The sequence below is a fragment of the Vidua chalybeata genome, chromosome 1, assembly GCF_026979565.1.
Source record: "Vidua chalybeata isolate OUT-0048 chromosome 1, bVidCha1 merged haplotype, whole genome shotgun sequence".
Taxonomy (NCBI): Eukaryota; Metazoa; Chordata; class Aves; order Passeriformes; family Viduidae; genus Vidua; species Vidua chalybeata.
The window spans coordinates 117164365-117189064 of NC_071530.1; the positions used below are offsets into that span (position 1 = coordinate 117164365).

Sequence of the window (24700 nt, forward strand, 5' to 3'; positions counted from 1 at the left end):
CTCTACTTTTTTATTGGAGTGTAGCAAGATTATTATCAAGGAAAAATATTGAAAGCCTGTGTTGGTTCATCCTTCCATTTAAATATTAATTCAAATCTTTAAAAATGGCTATTTGTTTGATATAGAGTAATTGGAAAGCCAGAAATCAGATGGAACTGCTCTCCAGTAGCAATGGTAATTATTACTTGCATACTGTTACAAAATTTGGTACCCTGGAGTCTTCCTTCTAATTGGAGAAGGCTCAATTATGATATGAGCTGATTATTTCTGTGACAAGTCATATGAGGAACAGTGCACACTTAACCCCCAGGTCACCAGTTCAAATTGGTTTTTTTTGTCCTACCCAGTGTTGTTGTTTGTACCTTCCTCTGAACTAAGTGAAACTTCTTTAACAAACAGTTACTTATTTCATTGGTTGCACTTCTACAGTTCAAACTTCAGCAGATAATAAATAATCTCCTAGTCCCCAGCTTATATGATCGCAGTCAGTTTTCCTTCAGCTGAGTAAAGAAATGTTGAATTATTTTCCTTTCTTAGTCTTTGAACTAATGGTAGTTTTTCTTTCCTTGGTTTTTTGTCTTTGTTTTTGCTATTTCTCTTTTGCCTGTCAAGAACTGGGTTTGTGTGCTTTTACAGTAGCATAGTCATTCAAGTGTCTTCTGTAAGACTTTAAGGAAATTAAAGTGAAACCTACATGGATGACTTATGGGCCATTTAAAGCACAGAACCAGCACATGAGGAAGATCTCAAACATATTAAAGAATAATTAAAGAAAAATCTCAAACATAATTAAAGAATAATCCCATACTGTATGAACATGCTAAAGCTTTACCAGAGACCAAAGGTACATGAATGAAGAGATTGTGGTTGTCCTTGGGATCTCTTGAATAACCTTTTCAGCACATCTGAACCCATGCCTGTCTCAAGATGTGCCCTGGTCCTTGGGGAACACACAAATCAATGCCTTAATGGGAGTGCAGAACAAAGCAAATCCCATTGCCAATACAGAAATTATTTTCTACATAGAATGAATAACCACGAGACAAAGACAGGGATCTACACTGTCCATGGCAGCATTTAGTGTTTGTTTGGGTTTGTTTTTTTTTTTTTTTTTGGAAATTCTTTTAAGTTTATGAAGTGGGGCTTTCATTCAAAGGATTACTTTGGGAAGAGTCAGGGAAAGAGAAAGGACTGGAAGGGCTGTCCATGGAGACAGTGTCCCCTTTAGCCATATAAAGAAAAGAGAGGCCATTCTCACATCGTGTTACACATAAAGAAATAGTCCCCTGCAAAACACAAAAATTCCTTCTGCAATAAACAAGGATTTCCTTAAACGTTCTGTGGGTTGTGAAAGAAACAATTTTGCCTGTTTTTTCTTTCTTACTAAGATTTTCTTTATCTCACTCTGCTCTGAAGGAAAAGACAGAGTTGATTTTAGAGGGGAAAATTGACTGCAAGTGCCTTAGGAAACTCTAACTTTTTCACTTTTTTCAAACTTATGTAGTTTAATTTAAGAACATATCAAAATAAAGCTAGTCAGCCTGTATAGCTTGTATCCTTTTGTTCTTTGACATTTTCATAGAAAAAACCACCCTTGAGTATTTGCTTTTTGTTTTCTCAGAAATGAGAGAAATCCTTTATATATGCTGTGATTCCTCTTTGCTATCTGGAATAAATACAAATATTTACATGAGGTCATGCAACTATTTACTTTAGCATTAATTTTTTTAACATTACATGGCTATAAATGCTGAGCAATAGTAATGGAGATATTCTAAAGATTAAATTCTATGGGAGAGAAAAACCCCACACAGAGTTCTGTGTCCACCTCTAGGACCCCCAACATAACAAGGATTATGTAATAATCTATAATAATGTATAACCTGTTTGACTGAGTCCAGAGGAGGCCATGAAGATGCTCAGAGGTCTGGAGAACCTTGCCTGTGGAAACATCCTGAGAGAGTTGAGGTTGTTCAGCCTGGAGAAGAGAAGGTTCGGGGGATACCTTATACCAACATTCCTGGGCATAGAGGGGACTGCAGGAGAGCTGAAGAAGCACTTTTTGCAAAGGCATAGAGCGATAGAACAAGAGGGAATGGCTTTAAACTGGAAGAGGGAAAATTTAGATGAGATCTTAGAAATAAATTCTTTACCAAGAGGATGGTGAGACAGAGCAACAGGTTTCCCAAGGAAGTTTTGAATGTTCCTGGTAGTGTTCAAGGCCAGGTTGGATGGAGTTTAAGCAACCAGGTCTAATGAAAGGTGTCCTTACCATGGCAGGGAGGGTGGAACTAGATGATTTTTTAAGGTTCCTTTCCACCCAAGTCATTCTATGATTCTATAAAATTGAATCTGATATTTTTAATACAGAAAAATTATCCAAAACATGAATATCAGAGACAGTACTTTTTGTGTCTTGACCTTAACTATCACCACCCTATTACAACTAAGGACAGAAACACAGGAAGCATCTAAAAATATTTCAGAACTGAGATAACAAAAGAAAGTATCTTGACTATTTTGGAGCTCTGTCTGTCATAGGGCTCTGTTTCTACTCTGCTCTTGGTATTGCAACTGGAATATTGGGTACGGAAAAGGGACCTGCCTGTGGCTTTTATAAAGTATATTGTTCCTGTTCTCACTGGCTATCTGGATTTTTTTTTTTTTTTAAGGATAAGTAGCAGGCACAATATTTCAAATGGAGAGAAGAAAAGCAGCCTACCCACTTGAGTGTAAGTGTAGCTTTTCTCACTGCATCTCCAGTGAGACCGACTTTCTGAAATGTAGGCTTTTGTGCCAGGACAGATGTGGAATCTGGGAAAATTTCCAGAGAAATCATTGTAAAATGAGATTGTCAGCATTAGCTGCTGTGTTTACCCTTTTTCCTGTCTTGAACTATCACTGACAGCACTGAAAACACTGGCTCATGGACTGAGAGCGTAAACAACTCACAAAAGACCTCTGAGGCAAACACTGTTTTCCAGCACACTTTTACCCTTCCTTGGAAATCCATAGCCATTTTTAAATAATAATAAAACTCTTCCACTGCTATTGCACGAATTTACTTTTGGCAAATAGGCCATATGCTAGAAAACTGAAAATTTAGGCTTTTGCTGTGATGTCTGAGGGATAATGCAATGGGAGTAATTAAGTGATTGCTAATGGTACTCAGGGTTTTTCCCTGCCTGGCTGGTAGTGCTAATTTATTTTACATATTGTGCTTCTGGGAAAAAAATATCATTCCTAAATTGAAGAGGGAGATGTTAATGATGGCATTGCCTCCAGCTTTTTGCTTGTGACATCTTACTGATGTTCCTGTCAGTACAGATGGTGTCTGTCAGGTGCCACCTATCTCACCTATTTGCAATATTAAGAGTTTAAAGAAAAAAACAGAGAAGTGCATTATGTGCAGGAGATTCCATGACAAAGGATTATTTTGGCTAGTGAAATAGGGAGCTACAAAAAGATTGAACTGAATTAGTCTGACATCAAGATCTGGCAAAAGAGTAAGGCTGAATTAGAACTACTTTCCCCTTTTTTTAGACAGCCAAAATGCATATAAAAACTGAACCTAAGCAATGGATAATAAGCAGGGCTATGAAGACTTTGGTCAACATTAGCATGATTTCAGACTTAGTAATTTACAGAATTTACAAAATCAAATACTGAAAAAAGGGGAAATGTTTGTGATATTTACAATTTCCAAATTCCAAGTATTTTTGCTCAACAAAATAGTGAAAATATTCTGAATCCAGTATAGTATTCTGAAAGCTGAAAGCAAAAAGATAGGACAACAGACTTCTCTGAACATGGCAGGGATTAAATATTAACAAGATCATATTGGGATCACTGTATCTTTCAGTTCAGTCACCTGTAATTATTAGTGGCAATAGACAATATTGTAAAATATGATGACAGTAGTTATCTGACTGGAAGTCTAATGTTCAACATTAAACCTCATTCACAGGAGATTTTTAAACTTTTAATAGTCACTCTATGGCTATAAATGGCAATGACATTAATACCTAGAATATTGCAGCTGCAGAAACTAATTACCCAACTGATACTGTCAGTATCCACAGCTGTTGGTATTCCTTATTCTTTTACTACTGGTTTTCCCAAACAAAAATCCCATGCCTTATTTCTGTTCTTCCCTGACTGCCACATTCACAACACCAAAATTCTTAGTGTGCTAAACGTTCTTTCCCTCATTCACTTCAGTGCAGGTCCATCCATGCCTTTAATTGCCCACTTTCTCTAGCAGATAATCTGATTTAGTGGGAGAGGAAAGGAAATATCCTAGAGACACAACCTTTTTTTTTTCCTGAAGATACTGTTCCATACTGCCACAGTCTCATGTCATGTTCTGTAGCAGTAATTTCCATGCCTATATAGTTTGCTTGCATATTGGAAAATTTAAGGGAGCAAAGATTGTTATAGAAGAACCATTCCAGCATGGCATCTGAGTTGGGAATGAGAAGGATCTGGACAAACAAGGCCAAAGTTTCAATAGAGGACGTGAAAAATTTAGACAGAGATGGAAGTAAAAGTAATGCATCTGGAGTTAAACTTCAGTTTCAGTAGACCAGCATTTCACCAGATGTGATTATGTAATTTTTGCAGCTGTTTTCTTCATAGATCAAAATAGCAAAATAAACTGTATTGTGAAAATAGAACAATAAAGAATGAACTGTTCATGTTTGCTGAATTAACAGCTAGAACAAGACATAAATCTAAAAAATATAATGACACAGAAGACCCAGATGGCCTCTTGAGGGTAATACATATGGCTTGATGTAAAAGTCATGGTGGGGAATTGAAAAAAAACATACTGAAAGTGAGTATTAGAAGAATTAAACTAGAAACTCTCTTCTGATGACTTTCCTGCTTCAAACTGTGCAGAAAGGGGTGTTTGCTGTTAAGTAGAGCTCAACAAGATAAGTCCTAAGCACTTCTGATTTCTTGCATATATTCTCTCTTTTTTCATTTATCAGTTCCCTATGATCATGACAGTCCAGAAACCTGGTGGATTATTTTTAAGACTATAAAGACTTTGTTTTATACTTCCCCAACCTACAGCTTCTTGATTTTCCTCCTACTGTGATTTTGGTTTTTTTTTTCACTTTCTCATTTAAATGGAAGTCATATACTCTTTAGAATAGCAAGTATTGTTTACAGGTTTGGGAATGAGTTTCCTAGCTTCCTCTACTCTCTTCATTAGATCACCTGTTTGTATCTGATTGTCTATTCACAGCCTTTCTTCTTTTTTTTTTTTTCAACTATGTTTTCTTCAAAAATCTAGACAGGACTCCTGTTTCTTTTTCCATGTGTCTTAAGGTGTCAAAAAGGGAAATAGAAACTACCAATCCCTTTTGGTTGGGAATGCATACAAAGAAGCTGAGACCTGAGAAGCTCCTTTGTTACTTTTCAACACAGCTTATCTAGCCACTTTTGAGATTCTTCTTCAGCCCAGTCTTCAGACATTCTTCTGTACCCATAAAACTCAATGGCAACATGCTCTTTGGCTGCTTATCCTTATTGCAATAACCAAAGTCTGCCAGGAAGATGTACTTCTTCTAATGATCTTGGATCAACCACACACAGTTTTTAGGATTTGGAACCTCTCACCTGATACAATCTGTATGTTTTGTTTCAGCTTTGCTTGGTCTTACAGAATTTTCTACATCCAGCACCCCTAGACATCCTGCCTGAATGCAGCAGACAGGAAAAAGTCAGCCTGTGCCTCTCCATGCCATTTGAGCAAGCTTTTTTAAAATTTCTTTTTATTTTTAATGGGTGCATAATGTATTTTGATAATTTGATAACAATTCACAATTTCTGGTGGCCATTCTCACAAAAAAGCAATAATTTCATTACTTGAAAACCTTCAATTTTAACATTGTTGAAACCCCAGCAAATACATACTGTAAGTGGCTGTAGGAGCAGCAGAAGTAATTGTGCCTCATTTTATACTTGTGCATTGACATCAATCTCTCTTATGATTTCGCAGTTATCAGAAAAAGACAAACTTTCCCTAGGGTTCTTATCCTCTTCCTGGTTTCTTATGTTAATGAAATCTTGAGATTAAGTTAATATATGTGAGACGTTTGCATAGCTGCTAAAATGCCCCAAAGGACGTAGAGGCAGAAATTGGTGTGTACTGAGATGCTGTGAGTGTTCTTTCTTTAGGAAACCAAATAAAAAACAGATAGGGTGAGACTAAAAAGCATACCTGATTTTTTATACACCTGTGAATATTGGCCATTCAAGACAGATAGGTCTAATACTTCCCACTAGGAATGCACTACAACTACTCAGTTGACCTCGCACACACAGCACATCTGCACAGTATGTATTTGATGTTGAGTTGCTCTGCACATGAGCTGTGGTCATTTGTTTAGTACTTCCAGAAACTTGACAAATCGCTATCAGAATTTAGTAGGTTACTGGTGAAGCTGTTAGGTACAGATGAAACAGGCTTTCTCATTTCCTTGAAAAGTATCTGCAAGTACCATGTGCAGAAGAATTCTTCAGTCATGCCTTCAGTGAATGGCCAGTTCTAATCTACTCTGCAAATGAAATTTACTCTTATAGTTTACAGGCAGTAAAGGCTTGGGCTAAACAGCAATGCTACTACAAGAGTTAGGGGTTAAATTTAGTTTAAATCAATTATTGAAATGGTCTGGTCATAATTCTGCCTGTGAATTACAAAGCCTCCTCATCTTGTTATGGTTTATTCTCCATACTGTTGCACAATAAGAAGGGTGGTTAAAATGCCTTTATAACATTATTAATTGTTTCTATGGTGGTGGAAGTTATGACAATTTAATCATAATAATTTAGCTAAAAAAGTACCTCTCTGTGACCAGGCTTTGGCTGTCACAATGTGTGATTTATTTCTCTATGATTTCCTGATACTGTATTAATAGGAAATTTTTGTTTGGTAAGGATTTTGTAATTTTTTTTTTTCATTCATGAGTTAGTACAATCCACACAAGGAGAGCTCTTAGAGATTAAAGATTGTCCAAAGAATCATCTGTGGCAGCATTTAAAGTGAGTGTAAGCAAACATCTTTGTTTAGAGAAGTTTCCTCCTTTTTGTTCCACTAAGAGAACTCTGAAAAATTTATTTGACACATTCCTATATAAAGTTTGTCAGGTTTTATGGCTTTTATTTCTAGGAAAACAAATTGTTTACTTTCTGAGAAATAAGGTGTTTTGTAGAAAGCCGGCATATTCAGAGAAAAACTTTGAGACATACGGTCTTTTAATTACTGAATTTTAGTACTTTTACTTTGGAAGAGCATTTTCAGCTGAAAAATTGTTTCATTTTGAATGCATTTAAAATTCAACAGAACAATGTGAACATTCAGGGATTTTTTGGGGGGTGGATTGGGGTGTTTTTCCATTGCAATATTTCACTTTTTTATTTTCAGGTCATAAGTCTTTACTGTATAATATTCACTTTTCTTGTTGGAAAGGGGAAAAAATCATAAACAACACTACAGTATTTGGAAGGATTGCCAAATTCAGATGCGTGCCTGTGTTTACCTTGTTTTCAAACTTGCAAAGCTAAGTACTCTCTCCCTACAACATTCTGCCAGCTGTGCAAACACCTGCCTGGTTACAGTGTATGAATGATTTAATGCCCTCTGTGTGCTTGCATGAGTAGTTGTATTTTTAAAAAAGGACATATCAAGTTGGCAAAATCTATTTTGATGCCAAACAGGCATCAAAATTTCAATGGAGGGCAGTGAAGGTGTATCTGTTACCTACGTTGTGCCTCTGTAGCTATGCTGTCATCTTCCATCCCTTTGGTTTAGTGGTGTGTGTGCTTCCCTGTCCCACATTTATGTTTAAAGGGGTCCAATCCAAAGCTGTCTGAAGTCCATTACCAGTGGCTGACTGAACATATCACTGCTGTGCAATTTACTTTTAAAACCAAGTGTGTGGGTGTTAAGACTTGCAATGCTTTAGATATGAAGACATGAGTGATACCTAGAAGTGCCAGGAGGGGCTGGCATTTGGTGAGATTTTTCCATCGTGTTTCTAGATCCCTGCCTTTGTTAGACAATATCCAAATGCAGGACACTGAGGCAGCATTCCTGGCTGGGCAGGGCTGATTTCTGTTCTTCCCCACAGACACCTTCACCTGAGCTGGCAGTGCTTTGATGCCCACAGCCGGTGCCCAGCCAGCAGACAATTAAAGCTGAGCCATCCTCTCTCATCCTCACAGCCCTCAGCAGAGCTTTAAGAAGCAAAACTCTTGCACAGTCTGTGGCTCTGAGAAGAGGTAATTAGTGAAGGAGCAGCAGTGGGAAAGTCTGCAAGGACCAGGGAGCAATCAAAGGCAGGATACTTTCTCCCATCCTTCTTAATATCCCCACATCTTTAGATTTCCCTGCTTTCTACTAACTACCATCTCCCCAGCACAGGTTTAGCACTGAATTTGTCTTTCTCTTTGCTATTTAACATTGTCATGGAATTTAGTTGCTCCAGGCAGCAGCTAAGCACCACACAGCAGCCTCAGCTGCCCTGATTGTATTCCCTTGCAGCTCTAGCCCCAGCCCTCTCACTGGTGGGGCAGGGTGAGGAGCAGGAAACAACTGGACTTGCACTGCTCAGCAATAACAAAAACATTCCTGTGTAATCAACGTTGTTTGCAGCACAAACAAAGCCCCACACCAGCTGCTCTGGAGAAAATTAACTTTATCCAATTCAAAACCAGCACAAGCACACAGACGTTAGCTGGCTACATATGAGGAATAAACTAAATGTAAACATTTACTCTTTTCATATTCCTTGTCCAGAGACTGGAAGGGAAATTCACCTTTAAAAACATATTCTTAAACCAGCAGCAGTTGCTGGTTTAGAATTTTGAAAATCTAAAATCCACTACAGTTACCTGTGAACTGTTTTCATAGACTTAACTAGAGTTTTACGGCAAAATATGCCACACTTGTTCAAGAAAACCTTCCTCTATGCCTCAGGATGCTACACAACCCTATATGGGACATGCTATACTGATAAGAAATTCTATATTATTTCCAAGAAATACACAATTAGACCTGTAAAAATGTGCCCTCGTGTTCATACTTTTCTTGTCCTTTCCCTCTTGTATATTTCTTATTGCTCTTCTTGCTGGCCCTAATCCAGCAAATATATGTAGATCCCTTATGTCAATGGGATGCTTGTTGAAATTAAATAATGCACATGCATGCTTGTCAAATCAGCTCTGTAGCTTTGTGGGCTTCTCAGGCTTTCAGCTGTCTCCTGGAGTCACACTGACATCCTTTATCACTGCTCCTAAAACCAGTTTTAAAAATAGAACACTTACAAAGTGAAAATTCTAGTGATACTAGTAATTACTATTATATATAGTCAAGTTTAATGATTTCCAGAATGTATTGGAATTTGTAGATACTAATCAGCTTGCAGAAAAAATGCCTGATATTGACAATATTTTGATTCTTTTTTCCCTCAGGCAAACTGAAAATTCTTTAGATAGATATACGTGTGTGTGTGTGTATATGTATATGTATATATGTTTGAGGAAAGTCTTTATATAGTAATTTTGTTTTCAGTAAATACATAAACTGATTATTTGTCCTTTTGCTGTTTTGTCCTGCTGTCATTCACAAGTCTATCAGTCTATCTAAAAATTGTTCACCTTTCTTCTCTTTGTCTGTTAAATATTATTTCAAAATTGAGAGTGAAATCAAATAATTTCAAATATTAATGTGGTCTTATATCTTTGTTGTGGTCTCATTTTGTCCTTATTTATTAGAGGAGAATATATTAAAACTTGCATGATGAAGGATTGCAGACAGAGTGATTGGGTCATTAGGCTTCCCTGCGACTTTATGCAACTTTTAAAGTGACCAGATTTATAGAACATCTGTTAAAGGACCATTAAGTAATCCACCTAGACTTATTAACAGAAACTTTTATAGTTAGCTCTCAAATTAAAAATATTTCTGGGGATCACAGTCAACTGCATTGATTAAAGTAGCTTCTGTGAGAAATTTCTTCAATATTAAAAAAAGAAAGAATTAAAAATTAGGCTTAGCACCTCACTGATTTTTTTTTGGCATGGAAAACTTGAAATTGTCAAAAAGTTGCTGGACACTGTCAAATATTTTTGATTAATCTTGTCAAAAGAATTTGAGAAATTTGATTATTATGATTATAGACTTACCCATAGAAAGGTGATGCCAGAGCAAAAAGGATCCTTGTTCCTGAAATAGTCCTCTGAAAACATGAACATTCCTGAGAGAACAGATAAAATCTCTTTTGTGTGAATGTCTGTGAGAGTGACTGTGGTTTAGTGGTGGATTAGGCTGCAAATTAAATTAATCTGATTAAGATCAGGGGGCAGTGCAGTGCTGAAGTAGATTGGTAATGCTGCCTTCTTTGGCCACAGTTGGCATTTGTTCATGGGACAGCACTGTTGAGTCATTAATTTGTACAGCTAAATATGAATATAGAAATATATGCATACTGCATATACATAAATAAAATAGACTCTATGCATATATTTAGATATTTACATAAATGTATAAAATGTTTCAAGGAACCTAAAATATGGACTAATGCCTGTAGTAAATGTAAAATGAATAATTAAATTAATTGTATTAACTGAGTTCTGCTGCTGCAGATTCTCTTTTCTGTAGTCATAGGTACTTCACTTCTTCTGGGAAAGGAAGGCTTTCAAATTTCATCATCTGACCTGAAAGTTTCTTCAGGGACTGTCTTTGCTGTTTAAAAAAAATGTTATCAGATTCTTTTTGGAGACTGTCATTGCTTCAGCAGAATGCAAATGAAGCCTGTGATTAAAGGATTGCTCTGCTAAAGCCAAGGTCACTGGCAAACAGCACCACAAAAATTGAGGGACTGGCAAAAATATGATGACCTTTTATCACAGAGAAGAAATACAGAAACAAAAGTGTTGTGAGGAAAAGTATTTTTCTGAGAGCATCTTGTGCATCTTTGAAATGAAAGCAAGTATAAGAAAACAGACCCCTCACAGCTCAATAACTTCTGCTGCTTATTGCTTCTTGTCTCATTTTGCATTCTGAGTCTTCAGAAGAGCTTCTGGTAGTGTGTACTCTCACTTCTTGGCAGTCTGTTGTGGCAGACAGTCTTATCCAATGAGCTGTATAGAGTTCATTCAAAAGATGGAGTGAATTAGCACATCTTTCTCATTGCCTTTTGCATACTCTCTAAAACAAAAATTTGGACCATCTTACAAAATTCCCATGAATCATGGAGTTTGATTTACATATTAATATTCCTTATTGCCTCTTTTAAGCTATTAGTGTGCACTTGGGTCATTGCCTCTGTTGAAACATTAAAAAACAGTTGGTCTTTTCCTATATCCTGATGTATCCATGATTGTCCAAGATGGGGGACTATGGCAGGTGATGCCCTGGATAGCTGTGATCTGAACTTGTCGTGCAGGAGCCTCCCTTCTAGACTCCAGGACCCAGCTTAAAGGAAAACAGCAAACAGTGCACATTACAGCACACAGTGGAAGTGCCTAGCAGCAGAGCTCATGAGTTTTGAGGTTTTCCTGTTCAGATCACTTTGTCGCAACAAGACAAACTTCTTATTGTAATTTCATGTCCCTGGGAATGAAGGCTTTAGCAAAAATGCTGAATATAACTAGACTTGTCATAAAACAAGAGTTGGCAATATCATGAACAATTGCATTGCTTTGAGCAAGCAAAGCAGAGAACACAACAGCAGTTGCTTAAAGTGGCCTATTAATCTTTAAGAGTGTTTCTGGGTGCAGGTAGGAGCTTTCTGGCTAGTCTTAAAACAGGGAGTTATTTTTCTTGTCAGAAATTTTAACATTCAAGGGAGTTTTTAAAAGTCTGTTTATGGTGCATTTTAGTGTCATCAGAGTCTGGGACAAACCTTTAAATTTAGGACCCAGGCTCTCGTGTGTTTATTTCCAGCATAGCATTTATCTCCTTGCATAGCAAGAGATGTTACTGTATTCCTATAGTCGAGATGGACAGACAAATCACGGAACCCACCAGAAAAGAAGGGAAATATTAAAATTAACTGTACTATTGTTACAACATTATATTTTTAATCATGCCTTTATCCCCATGCTTTGTCTTTGTTCACAACCACTGTGAACAAAATATGGTTATTTGGATAATAACAAAGTTAAATCCTGTTTTGGCTGGAGGCTACATTGCATCTGTTCCTCATATGGGATTATGTGGGGTTTTGGCACAAACTGTGTCCTCTATTTCCATGAATTTCATAGTGATGTTAAAACTAAAAGTCCATGCAAAGTTTGTAATGTTTGGGTGTCCGTGGCACAAGACAAAGTGCTATAAAGAATTAGTACTTTTAGTATGACCAACCCAGGACAGACCTCTCCATTTTAACTGTAGAAAAATCCAGCTCCCATCAACACTGCAAGAGTCTTCTCCATTTCTTTAAGTAGTGTATTTGTTGAATGTTTAGAGACTGTAAACATGGTGAGGTACTCAGGCACGAGTCTGATCCTGTCTGCTTTAATGAAAAATATTAAATAAGAAAAATTAATAAGAATAATTAAATAAGAAATATTGTAAATATTATTAAATAGTGTAGGCAAGAGTTTGCTATAAGGGTTGTGGCAGCTTATTTTTGAGGCATCAAGCTTTAATTTTGTGATATTTCAAATGTATGAATGACTCTATAGGGATCTCAGAAATTTTGCTCAAAAACAGCAAAAACAACAACAAAGTTTAAATGTTCTTGCTGAGCCTTGTAATTGTTTTATGTCATAAAATCCTTTTTCAAATGCTTATAGCTTATAAACCTTTTGGACAGAATTTTTTATGGCACATAATTGTAGTGTTTTTCCATTTTTGTATGCCAAGATGTTTCAAGCCTTTTTTAACCTTTCCCATCTCTCTGGCCTGAGATGTTTTCCTACATCATTGGTATAGGTGGCTGTACATGGCTTGCCAAAGATATTTCTAATTCTTCACTGTGTTACATTTCAGTCTTGCCTTACTTCATTTCAGCCAAAATCAGGTATGGCTTGAGTGAGGGACACATCAATCTGCACAAACCAAACTTGGCTTTATACAAACCATTGTCATATTCTCAGTCTTCAAAACTCAAAGCAGTGCTCAGAGTTTGACATCACTCCAAGTCTGTGTTCTGTCATAGCTCTGGGTCATCAGAGATAATAGGTGAGAGCAATTTTCAAACTAAGTGCTCAGCTTAATCACATGTCAAGGACTCCACTGGAGCACAACAACTTTCCTGGGCAGCTGTAACTGCTTTGTGTTCATGTTGAATTTCCTATGACAAGTGGTAGGTAAGACTCATATTGATCCAATTGCCCCATCTCAGCTGCTTTTCCCTTGTGTGTTGAAGCTTTTTCCTGCCATACTCTGTTACCTCTCTGGGCTGTTTCTCAGACAGAGAGACTGCCAAAAAAGGGAGATTGAACAAGGAAAAGACATGGAGCTGGGATTTGAGCATGGATCTGAATATTGCCAAAGATCAGAGCTCATCTTCAGGGGCAACAAGTTTCAAAAATAGCCCCTTGCTAGTTCTTATAATTTCTTCTTGCAAGTGATACTAAGACTGCATGAAGAAGACAGCAATATACTTCTCTTGTTGACTTCTTGCCTTCTGGCTTCCTAGAGACTTTCCACTGCATTCCACTTTTCTAGTAAGTTTGGTAAATCTAATTTTAAAATTGCTTTGCAAAAGAGTATACAGATCCCTGAGCATGTAGCAAATAAAACGATGCAAGCAAACTATTTTTATAACATAGGTAGATCATCTACCTAACTTCCAAATAAATTTCCAAAATTATTATGTTCACTTGTAAAAAATAAATTAAAATCTGGCAACACTCTCCATAGCCGAAGGAATAAAAGTAGTAAAAGAAGGAGAAGCCAGTACTTGGCAAGCTTAACTCATACTTTTTTTTTTTAGAGGGTTGTAGATGTGGAGGGTAATCTGTCAGCAAATGGATAAAAAGTATTTTAGTGTAGATAGATTTGGAAAAAAAATAATTATGCTTAATATAGAAATCTTTCCCTTTAGTCATGGTCTGATGCCATAATTACAGTCTGTGAACTTCTAATCTCTGACAGTGGGAACCATGAGCCTCTAATCACACCAACCAAAAATTACTTTGCCTCTGTACCTCGTTTAACCATTCTCAGCCCATGATGCTGGGGTTACCTCATTGTCTGTGTCTGAAGATTTTCATACTGTGAATTTTATCTTTTAGTGGTAATTAATTTAGGTGTATCACATGATTGCTCTGGTTTAGTGTGCACTGCTAGCACAGAGATGAATTTGCTGTCTTGTCTGACATCCAGTTCAGACAGATGAATAGCCCCAGTAGAGTCAACCCATAAGCTTCAATTTAAGAATGCTTTTCATGTCATTTATTCTCCAGAGTGCTCAGGAAGAGGTAAACATGCTGATTGTGTTATATCTTGAGCAGCCTGGAATCAGCATGGTTCATTGTCCCGTTAGCAGTTGAGTGGGCTTACCACAAATATTGAGTGGGCCACCTTCAACCTCTAGCTCATGGAATAGGTAAAAGCCATCAGTGTAACACTGAGGCAAGAGTTTAAATTGAAAACCAATGGGAAAAGATAGTAGTCAATATTCAAAAATTGTCATCCCAATAAAGACAGTGTGGGAGCTGGTGTTGCAAAATTCCCCATTTGGAAATGGGAAATGGCCTCAGTCTTCGTCAGTATTGTCTACCCAGGCCTTCAAAACTGTTTGTTCAGCAGTACAGTCCTCCTTCAGTGAGAGGAGATGGAATGTAACTAGTCACACACAGAGCAAGCTGGAATCAGAACCTGTTGTTTCAAGCAAAAGCAGGGTGGAAAAGTAAGGTGATGCTGCCAGTGGGGGTCTTTGTCTAATAGCTGATGGTCATGTTTCCAAGTACTTGCACAATTAGAGTGGATTTCATTAATGCTGGGACACATAATTTAAATCTAATGAGAATTAAGGTCTCCTTAAGATTACTTAGGAATGTGTGTGTCCCTTGTCCCTGCCAACAACCCTGCATCTTAATTGCAAACATAATTGGGTCTAGGGAATTGCAAGGAAATGTACTGTTCCTTTTCTAGCATTATGCATATAAACTTTTATTACCTGTTGAGCAGGTGTTTGATTGAAAATCTTTTCTCCTCACTGCTTAAACAAAATATGTGTAGCAAGTCAGAATAGAGCATCCTTGTTACACTTAGGAAATTGAATGGAAATATTTAATGCCTCAGCCTATAATGTCCATTCATAATAAGCAACATAGTATGAATCAATGAAATAAAAAGTGTTGGGAAGGGCTAGGTACCACACAAGCAACAATAAAAGTCAAAATCTCTAACATTATGTTTTTCCAGGCCTTTGTGCTCTTTCACTTGTCAGTAAAATTTGAAGTGTTGACTGCTGTTTTCTGAAGAAAAAAAGGGATTTTCCTCCATCCTGCTCAAAGCACTGTTTTTGTTATACTTTTCCTAAGAGTGTATTTTTAAATACTAGCAAGGAATGAAAGAAATAGAAAATAACATGTCATAAAGCAGAAGCATACACTGAAAGAGCAAATAGCTGTGGTGGTAATCATGTCAAATCATAATATTTGTTTGTTATGCAAGGCAATCTTGGTGCATTGGGTTTTCTCCCTGGAGTTTCAGTGCCTTCTTTTTGTATTCCTTAAAACTAGTGATTTTAGATAGTCCTAATTTCTCTTTTTTTTTTTGTGTTGTTGTTATAGACAGTGTGTAAATTTTACACAAATAAATGAAAGGAACATCACACATTTTATTTCTCTGTAGTTTTAAAATCAGCCTTCTTATGCTATGATTTGTTAAATTTTACCTAGATCCACCACCTAAAAATTGAATCAAAAAAATCACAGAATTTTTTGGAACAGAAGGCACCTTCAGAGATCATCTAGACCAACGTCCCTGCTATGGGCAGGGACATCTTTCACTACAGCAGGTTGCTCAAAGCCCTGCCCAATAGAAAACATCCACTTGAAACCAAATGTAGAATTTAGCAGAAATAATGAAATTAAACATTATCCCCAAGCACTTGGAAACAGCATTACTCAGACTCACAGGAATTACATCTCACCTTAAAAGAATGTATCTGCCATAGCAATGATTTCCAATAATAATCAAAATTAATCCTGGGGCTGACAGCCAACACAAATCCTATATATAGTTTAAAAGCTTAAAACGCTGTAGACAGGTAAGTGGGACTCTACATCAGTAAAGCATGATTATGGGGCTGATCCTATACTCAGGAGCAAACTTCTTACCACAGATTGGAGTATTGCTTTAATGCTGACTAAAGAAGGGAGGAGTAGGAGATGGGATTTCTCTTCCCTGTGTCACTTCCCTAAGCCTCACAATCTTCCTGGAAGACTTGTTGCCTGTGTTCTGCCCCTTCTCTGTTCATGGTGTCTATCTGAGTGGTTATCAGCTGAGGAAGTATAGTTCAACTGCTGATATATGGTATTAAAGTCAAGATGTATGCTCAGAAGAGAGCAATTTTCCATCCATGATTGAAATTTCAACTTTTAAATGAATCCCACCTGGGTTAGTTAGAAGGACAACTTGGTTTCTCTTGTACAGAGCCTGAAATTTGAGTCTCTTGCTTTGAAGCAGCAGCATTTTTTCCTAAGAAATAAGCATTTGAATTGTCACTGATGATTAAACATTTTATACAATTTTTTTTAATATGAAAAATTAGAACATAATAAATGATCTATTGAAAAACTTTAGGCATCTGCTTGTACTTTCTGAAAATTCTTAACTTTCATTTAATGTAGAACTGAAAATAAGCCACTTGGGCAGCAGCTTTTCCAGCATGCTCAGAGTTTCCAAGCTGTGAATTTACAAATACCAAAACACTCTCAGGAGTTCACTGATGTTTTAAACCTGTTCATCCCAGCAAAGAGTCTTTGAATTTTCTATGGTTCTGTAAATGACTGTAAAGGTACAGGTTAATTTTTTTAATGCTTGCTGCATTTGACTCACTTTACGGATTAAGAATCTCCAAGTAGTTAGAGAGAAGTGTTTCAGCTGCTAAAAAAAAAAAAAGTAAAAATTGATTTTTCCTGTTGTCAGTCTTTCTTTTATTGATTAGCAGCTTAACATTTATCAGCTCGAACAGCTTATGGCTGCCATTTTGTGAAGTGATATTTCAGAGGTCAAGCTAATGCACCAAGAGGTTTTGTTTGCATTTCTAAAACTGATCCTTGCTGGGACGTCATTATCTGCTTTTACCTGCTTTGAGAGCTCAGGATGTAATACACAAAGTGAAAGGTAATCATGAAAATCTCCTCTTTTAGACTTTATCCAGAATTTCTGAATGAATTAAAAAAAAAAAAAAAAGGTAGCAAGTGCTGAGACTTTTTGGGTTTGTTTTTTTTTTTGCTATTTCCTTCTTACCTGAATCATCAGGAGCCTTGAAAGATGAATATGACCATCAAGTAGGCATTTTTTTTTTATCATCTCAAGAGCCATACATAACAGTATCCCAGAAATTAAAGATTTTATTTATAAGGGGTTTGTTTGTACTGTTCATATGCCAAAATCTTACATTTTACATGTGTTGGCAAATTTTTTCTATTTCCCTATGAGATTTTGACATTGGCTGTGAAGTAGCCAAGTATGAATACTCTAACAGAATACAATTTTTAAAAACATAAAGACGAAAAACAATAAAGTATAAATAAACCTCCAAGAGCAAAGAAATCTGTGACACCAACACCATGGACATCACAACTTCTTCCCACAGTTGTGACAACAAAGTGTTACCTCACAATATTTGATACACACTAACCCACCAATCCATATTCTTTCTCAGCAAAGGGCTCCTGAGCTAGATTAGATGGAATATGTGTGTGCTGCTTGACAACTGGCATCTCTCTGAGTTGACAATTTTTAAAAGCACTTGATAACACTGTGCAATCTCTGGCATTGTTGTACAAAGAAAGCCCTGGCTGTTTCCTGTGAGTCTATATTTATGGTTATATTTTCATTAAACTGAGTTGTCTGTCAGCTTCTTATTTCACAAGCTGTTTTCATGTTGCAGCTGAAAATTTTCTAAACCAGTATCAAGGATTGACATGCAAAGTCAAAAGATAAATGCCTCATCAACTCAAAATAATGCATTTGGAAATCTAGCAACTCTGTATTTAAAGGGTAGAGAAGTGGTGCAGAAAAAGCCAGCAGATCACAAAGGCAGATTTCTTACTGATAACTAGGATATAGTTAGGATGGCAGGATTTAAGTCCCATGTTAATTTTCAGGTGTAGCCAGAATAAAGGCAATTAATGAAGAGAATTAACAAATAAACCACTTCTGCAACTGGAATTTGGACTGAATTTCCCTTTGGCCAGGGTGGAAGTATATGGGCATAGACAGGACATATTTGTGGGATGCAAAGGGCAAATTGGCAGTGCTCACAAACTGTCATGTATGGAAGCCAGGGGTATTTTGTGGGCATATGGCTGGCAATTTTGCAGACATTTTTTACTTGGAGTTCAGAATGGGAAACATGGGAACATAAATCTGAAGTAATTATTTAAAGTATCAGTACAACTCAACTCCTATTTTTCTCCAGTGAGAAGGCTTGGGTGTTTTTTTGCATTTAAATGGCATTAATTCAACTTCAATATATTTTTTTTTTATATATGTATTCTTTTTTATACATGACCTGAAGAACCAAATATTTCATTAATTCAAATGAATTTTCTTGTTTGTACAAGGTAAGCTCTTAGAAAATCTTTAGTACATTAGTAGGTTTACCACTTCCACTGCTCCAAGTGGAAGTGGTATGATGTTTACTAAAATGCACAGACATTATATATCCTATGTAGGTTAGACTGCAACCAGTACTCATCTGGGTAGGTGTAATATTTGATCTGGAAGGTGATTTGAGTGAAGAACACTTACTGCTTTTATTTTAAACCCAGATCTGTTCACAAATGTAGGTTCCTCCACTAAGCTGAGGAGTTTGTAATCTGGATGAGGGGCAGAGGGAAGAAAAGAGAGCAGGGTGCTTGGCTGGAAACATTTGAATCTGATGATGGAAATCATCAAATATGATGCAAATTTGATTTAGGTTGTCTCCAGTACCATGGGGTAAAACTGGCTCTGTTGTCTGCTAAAAAAAAAAAAAAAAAAAAAAAAGAAGTTCTTAAGTGACATTCTAATCAAGTAACATTAAAATTGCTTTTCAGGCTGTAAGTCCAAGGGAACATGTGTTTGTAAAGTACCTGGTATGATGGTTCTTATGCCAGGCAGAAGTTCCTGTGCACAACTACAAAATAATCAATGCATATTTGCCATTTCATTTCTCCACTTTAACATTCTACTTTCATTAGAAATTACTGGGGTGGGGATTAAGGATAATTATCTCATTGCCTTTATAATAGAAAAGATCTTTTATTTCCCCTTTCTTTACCTTAAAAACAGAAAGTCAAATATGTTCACACCTTTCCCCTCCCTCTCCTAGGAAACGGATCTCATGACCTTTAACATCTCAATGCACCGCTCGTGGTGGCGGGAGCACGGGCCCGGCTGTGTACGAAGGGTGGTGCGTCCTTCTTCCCCTGGCATCCTAGAGGATTACTCCTACGTCTCCGTGACAGGCTGCATCATTGATTTCCAGTACCTGGAGGTCATTCATAGCGCTATCCAAATACTCCTCTCCGTAAGTTCACGGTTCTTCTCGTACTGGGATGACACTGGTCCTTTCACACACAGCCTGCTGTTGTTGCATGTCCTGGAAAGGGGATTGGCTGCAGAGATTTTTAATTGTGTTAGAGAATGATATTATTCATAATAATTCATTAATAATTAATTATTAATAATAATGTTTAATTATATTCTTAAAATATGCACTGTTCTTTTCTTTCCTTATATGTCTTCAGGCTCTGTACAGGCATAGTACCCATTCTGGCTATAGCTGTGATAGGTGGAAATTAACTTGAGTCCTTGGCTCTCATTCATTGAGATGTCGAGCAAAGCAAAGCAGATTTGTCCAAAATTAATTTGCCTAAACCTTTCTGAAGTTCAAAATCAATGACACCATTTATTCAGCCCTGATTGTAAATATATTTTACATGATATGTAGCTAAGTTTCTTCCCAGACTCAGCTATGGATTAATCCTTGAGAAAGGTCAGAAAAATATTAGGAACTAAAGTATGTGTTCATATTTAGCAATGTTATTTTTTCTCTTCTTGAACTCTGCATTATCAGAACACTCTACCTCCATTGTCTGCATTTGTTGCAACACCAGTCAAAAAATGCAATTACAAGAAGTTGTTGCAAAAGCCTGCAGTGCAGGGAAGTGCTGGGATTCGATGAGTTGCTTTGGGAGCAACAACCCAGTCTTGGCCACAGTTTTTCCTCTTGGCTGCTTCAGCTTGTGATTAACAGGTTGTTTGGCATGAGCTGTGTGTGATCTCCTAGAAGTCATAGCTCTTTCTCTTCATAGCTGTGTGTAGTGCACTGCAGCCGGCTGACTCTAAGTGGCTGCGCACAGGATCAATCACCCCAGAGAGCCATATCTATTTTGAGAACATAAATGCTCGTGGCTTGTGGTCCTAACCATGGCCACCAGGGCCTGTTAGACAGTGGGAGAAGAGCTGCAGTCTGCAGCCCACACCTGCTAGTCAGGTGGGCTACCTGGTCTGAGCAGCCAGAAGGGATGCATATTTCTGGTCTGTTCAGTATTTCAAGCTGTTTCACTAACAATCTGGTTTATACTACCACTTGCAAAGTAAACAGCATCTGTGAAATAAATCTCACTCCTTAATTTAAAATTATTTTTAAATTTAAATTTTTACTTTTCAGCATAAGGGCATTCCTTTTTCAAAAGAGAAGAAATCAGTATATGTGGTTATTCTGGTCATTTTGTCCAGCTGTCTGAAAGTTCAAGATAATTCCTCTCCAGTACTAAATGCCTTTTGTAAGATGCCAAGCTGGTTGTTGATCACAGGAAGTGTTTTCTTTGGCACTTATTAGTGCAGTACAGTTCTGTCAAATGTCAGGAAGACAAATATTAATATTAGAACAACAAAATTAATAGATACAAACTAAAAAATATTAAAATGAAAAAATAATGAAATTCTGTAATAATTATAAATCATAAGGTATAACTGGCCTTCCCTTTCTGAAGTAGTGACTGATTGTCGTTCTGGATTAAGTAAAAATTCAAAATTTTAATTAAATTGAAAATTTAAAATGTTCCAGGAACTTATAATTCATGACTGTGAATTAAATAATTTCCCATTTCAGATACTGCTTTGATAAATATAAACAATGATAAAATTAAAATACTCTACAGATAATAAGGTTTTCCTCCAGTTTTACTATCTTGCTATGCCATCTGTGACATGATATGATTAAGATACCATGAATCTGTACTCCGGTTTCCATTCTGAGTTTTAATTTAGGCCTGTTTCATGTACTGTCACACAAGAGAGAAGTCACCACCTGGATTATCAAATAATTCCCAGTTTCCTTCCATTTTCTGAATACTACTGGCTTGAGGAAGTTCCCATCCCTTTTGGATGCATAACTGCTTTCCTAATTAGGGTACCAATTTCAGTTGTTAGTTAAAAGGTCATTTAGGTTGTCTTTTCAAAGGACTGGGAAGCTGTGGATCATAAGATCATTCTTTTTACCTTTTCCTGGTAGCTAGTCCCGAAAGCAGACTATTCCTTTTTGGACCTTACAACCTACTTAATTCTCATAACATTTTCATGTAGCAATAGTAGTGTAACAAACCATTTTACAGTGTAACAAAAACTTTATTGGCATAACAAATCATTTTATCATGCTAAGCTTTGTCCAAGTGACTGGGAATGCAAACACTTCCATTTGGTAGGGAGTTAGAGCCTCTGAAAGAAGAAACACCCCTGAGGGGTAAGTATTGGATACCTGTCAAGATATATAACTCACTAGCAGCATTTTTGAAAGGTGAGCAGCATTTTTGAAAGGTGACTTTTTTTTTTTTTTTTAACTGGTATAAAGATTTTTATATGCAGAGAATGATGCAGCTGCAACTGCATGAAACCCTGCTTCAGGAAATAGGCTTAAAAGCCATTTATTTAATTTTAACACAGTAAAGCTATTTTTATATCTGCTTTATAGTTGTTTCTAAATATATATTTTTATTGGTGAAACTTTGTATCTCATCCTGATTCTGGGTGCCTATTTAAGTGATTGGTAGTTGAAGATGTTAAATATTTCTTTAAATTCAGGGAGAATCGAGAGAAGTATGAGAGAATAGGATGCAATTAATAGTAAAGAATAATTATAGTTAAATTTTGTGTTTAAAATCTATATTTATTTGATGTAGGGAATAATATATATATTATTTTGATGAATAAATTCTTCTGCACTGCACCTTTAAAATGCAAGGCAGATCATCATTACAGAAACATCAGTTTTCAGGGAAAAATACAGTCAAAATGGTGACAGCTTAGCATCTTTGAGAAAGACAAATTATACCATTTTTGTTGTTATTTGAAATTCACTGTGCTAACTCTGGAATTAGCAGTCACATAACTTCATCAGTGCTGAAGAAGCAAAATTAATAAATTTTGGTAGAGCAATGGGCTGACACAACTAGATGTTTCTGGGACAGGAGACATTACTTTATTTCAATGCTGCATTGCACAAAGTGAAGTTACCTTTCCTCCCATTCTCATCAAGGTATAGAAGGATAACCTAAAATCCAGACCACTGAAAGAAGAGGGGAAGCAAAGAAAGTGAAATCTCTAAGCCTAAAAACATGCAAAGCATGGAAGCTCTCTGGCATATTGATGCAAATTCAGGATATTTTGAAGGAAGCTTCTGGTTTACTTTGTAGAGGTCCATCTGTTGCCTTTCATAAGTGTCAATTATTGTTACCCTCAGGCTGCCTGCTGGACCTGCAGAGGAGGAACAGCCACAAAAAAACCTCCAAACCCTCTCTTGCAGAGTCATGTATAAGTTCAGACAAAGATGTGATATAGGGAGATTAACAATATTGAAATTTTTCCATAGTGAAGTAAAAAGCAGTGAGCATATCTGCCTAAGGTAAAGTTATCGGTGGTGTATAGCTTATCACATACACTGCCAAGCACAAAACATACATTAAAATAGAAAAATACATTACTTTCTACAGAATAAAATGAAGTTGTAATATCAGAAATATAAGAAAAAGCACTCCTAGTAGCCAAATTGGGAACTGGATACTGTGGTCACTGTGAGCAGAGTCACCATCTGCTAAAGTATATGTCCCAAAAAGATGCCTTCCTAGTGTGTCTTTCAACTCATGAATTTATAAATGTTGTATGCTTTCCCTAAGAGGCAACAGGCTTCTAAAGCAGCTTCCAACAGAGTGTCTGAATGCTCAATAACTTGTCTTCCACTAGTAGAAAAATTGCAACCTCTGAATCACAAAATCACACAGAAGGGTTGAGGTGGGAAGGGACCTCTGCAAGTCATCTGATCCAACCCCCCTCACACTTAGCTGGTGCACCTAGAGCAGCCTTCCCAGGACTGTATCCAAACAGCTTTTGAATATCTCCCAAGGAGAGAGACTCTACAATCCAACCCCCCTGAGCAATCTGTGCCTTGGCTTGATAACCCTCACACTGAAAAAGTGTTTTCTGGTGTTCAGAGACAACCTCCTGTGTTCCAGTTTGTACCCATTGTCCTGGTCCTGGCACTGGGCACCACTGAGAAGAGCCTTGCTGGATCCTCATTACCCCCTCCATCCAAGACCTGGACCCAGGGCTGCAGGTGAGGCCTCAGCAGTGCTGAGCAGAGGGGCAGGATCACCTCCCTTCATCTGCTGGCAGTACTTTGCCCAATTCAGCCCAAGCTTTTTCTTAATTTTCCATAAAAATGGTCCCTACCTGCCCAAAAGATTCATAATTATTGATATGAATTGATGCTAAACACTTCTTAAAATCTGCTTGCTAGTATTCTTAGACTTGTCATCCATACATTTGCAATGTTATCTTGCTTTAATTAACCAGGTATGATGATTTCATATATTTAAAGTTTTCATTATTATTATTACTCATAATAATAAAGTCATTTGTCTCATAAAGATCATGGCATCCTCTTGTTTGTGAGGACTCTATTTCTCTTACTTTTTCTTCACAGTTCTCTGATGTTCTTCATCTCTATTCTTCTCTCCATTACACACAAGCATCACATCCATAGGGAAATGATAAGCAAGGATCTGACTTAATTTCTGAATATCTGTCACCAGTCAGTGCCTCATACTGACTCCAAGCAATTGTCTTGCTTTGTGAATTATTTCTGCCCTGCTGTCTTCAAAGAATATGCCAAATGTTGATTGTTTGACATAAGAATTAATTATGAGATTTGGTAGACCTAAGTGGGTTTTTTTTCATCATCAGAAAAAAAATATAATTTAATTTAAAAAGATATTTAGCACAACAGACATTAAAATGGAGGTTATGAGCCTTTTGTAAATAATTAATCAAGGGAAACACTGTGACTACTGAGCTATAAAGACTATGACCATGATCAGTGCTGGAGTGGCTTAATGTATTTCAGGTCATTGACCAAGCTTTTACTACTGACCCATAAATTTTAATGCTTTTTGGGTTGATTTGGATGGATCTTCCTCCATCCCTGATGTTTAGATGACCTTCTCTATGCTG

At 36.8% G+C, this 24700-nt stretch overlaps 1 protein-coding gene across 4 annotated transcripts in view; it reads left to right on the plus strand.

Moving 5' to 3' along the window:
• NKAIN3 (sodium/potassium transporting ATPase interacting 3) overlaps positions 1 to 24700 on the plus strand; it is a 339758-nt gene that overhangs the window by 231114 nt on the left and 83944 nt on the right. For 2 of the 4 annotated variants that reach the window (XM_053964096.1, XM_053964077.1), the window contains 2 exons: positions 19521 to 19718; positions 23704 to 23804. In XM_053964096.1, coding sequence (XP_053820071.1) covers positions 19521 to 19718; positions 23704 to 23804 — 299 coding nt within the window. The remainder of the gene's footprint in view (positions 1 to 19520; positions 19719 to 23703; positions 23805 to 24700) is intronic. The other 2 variants (XM_053964086.1, XM_053964103.1) reach the window with 1 other exon arrangement.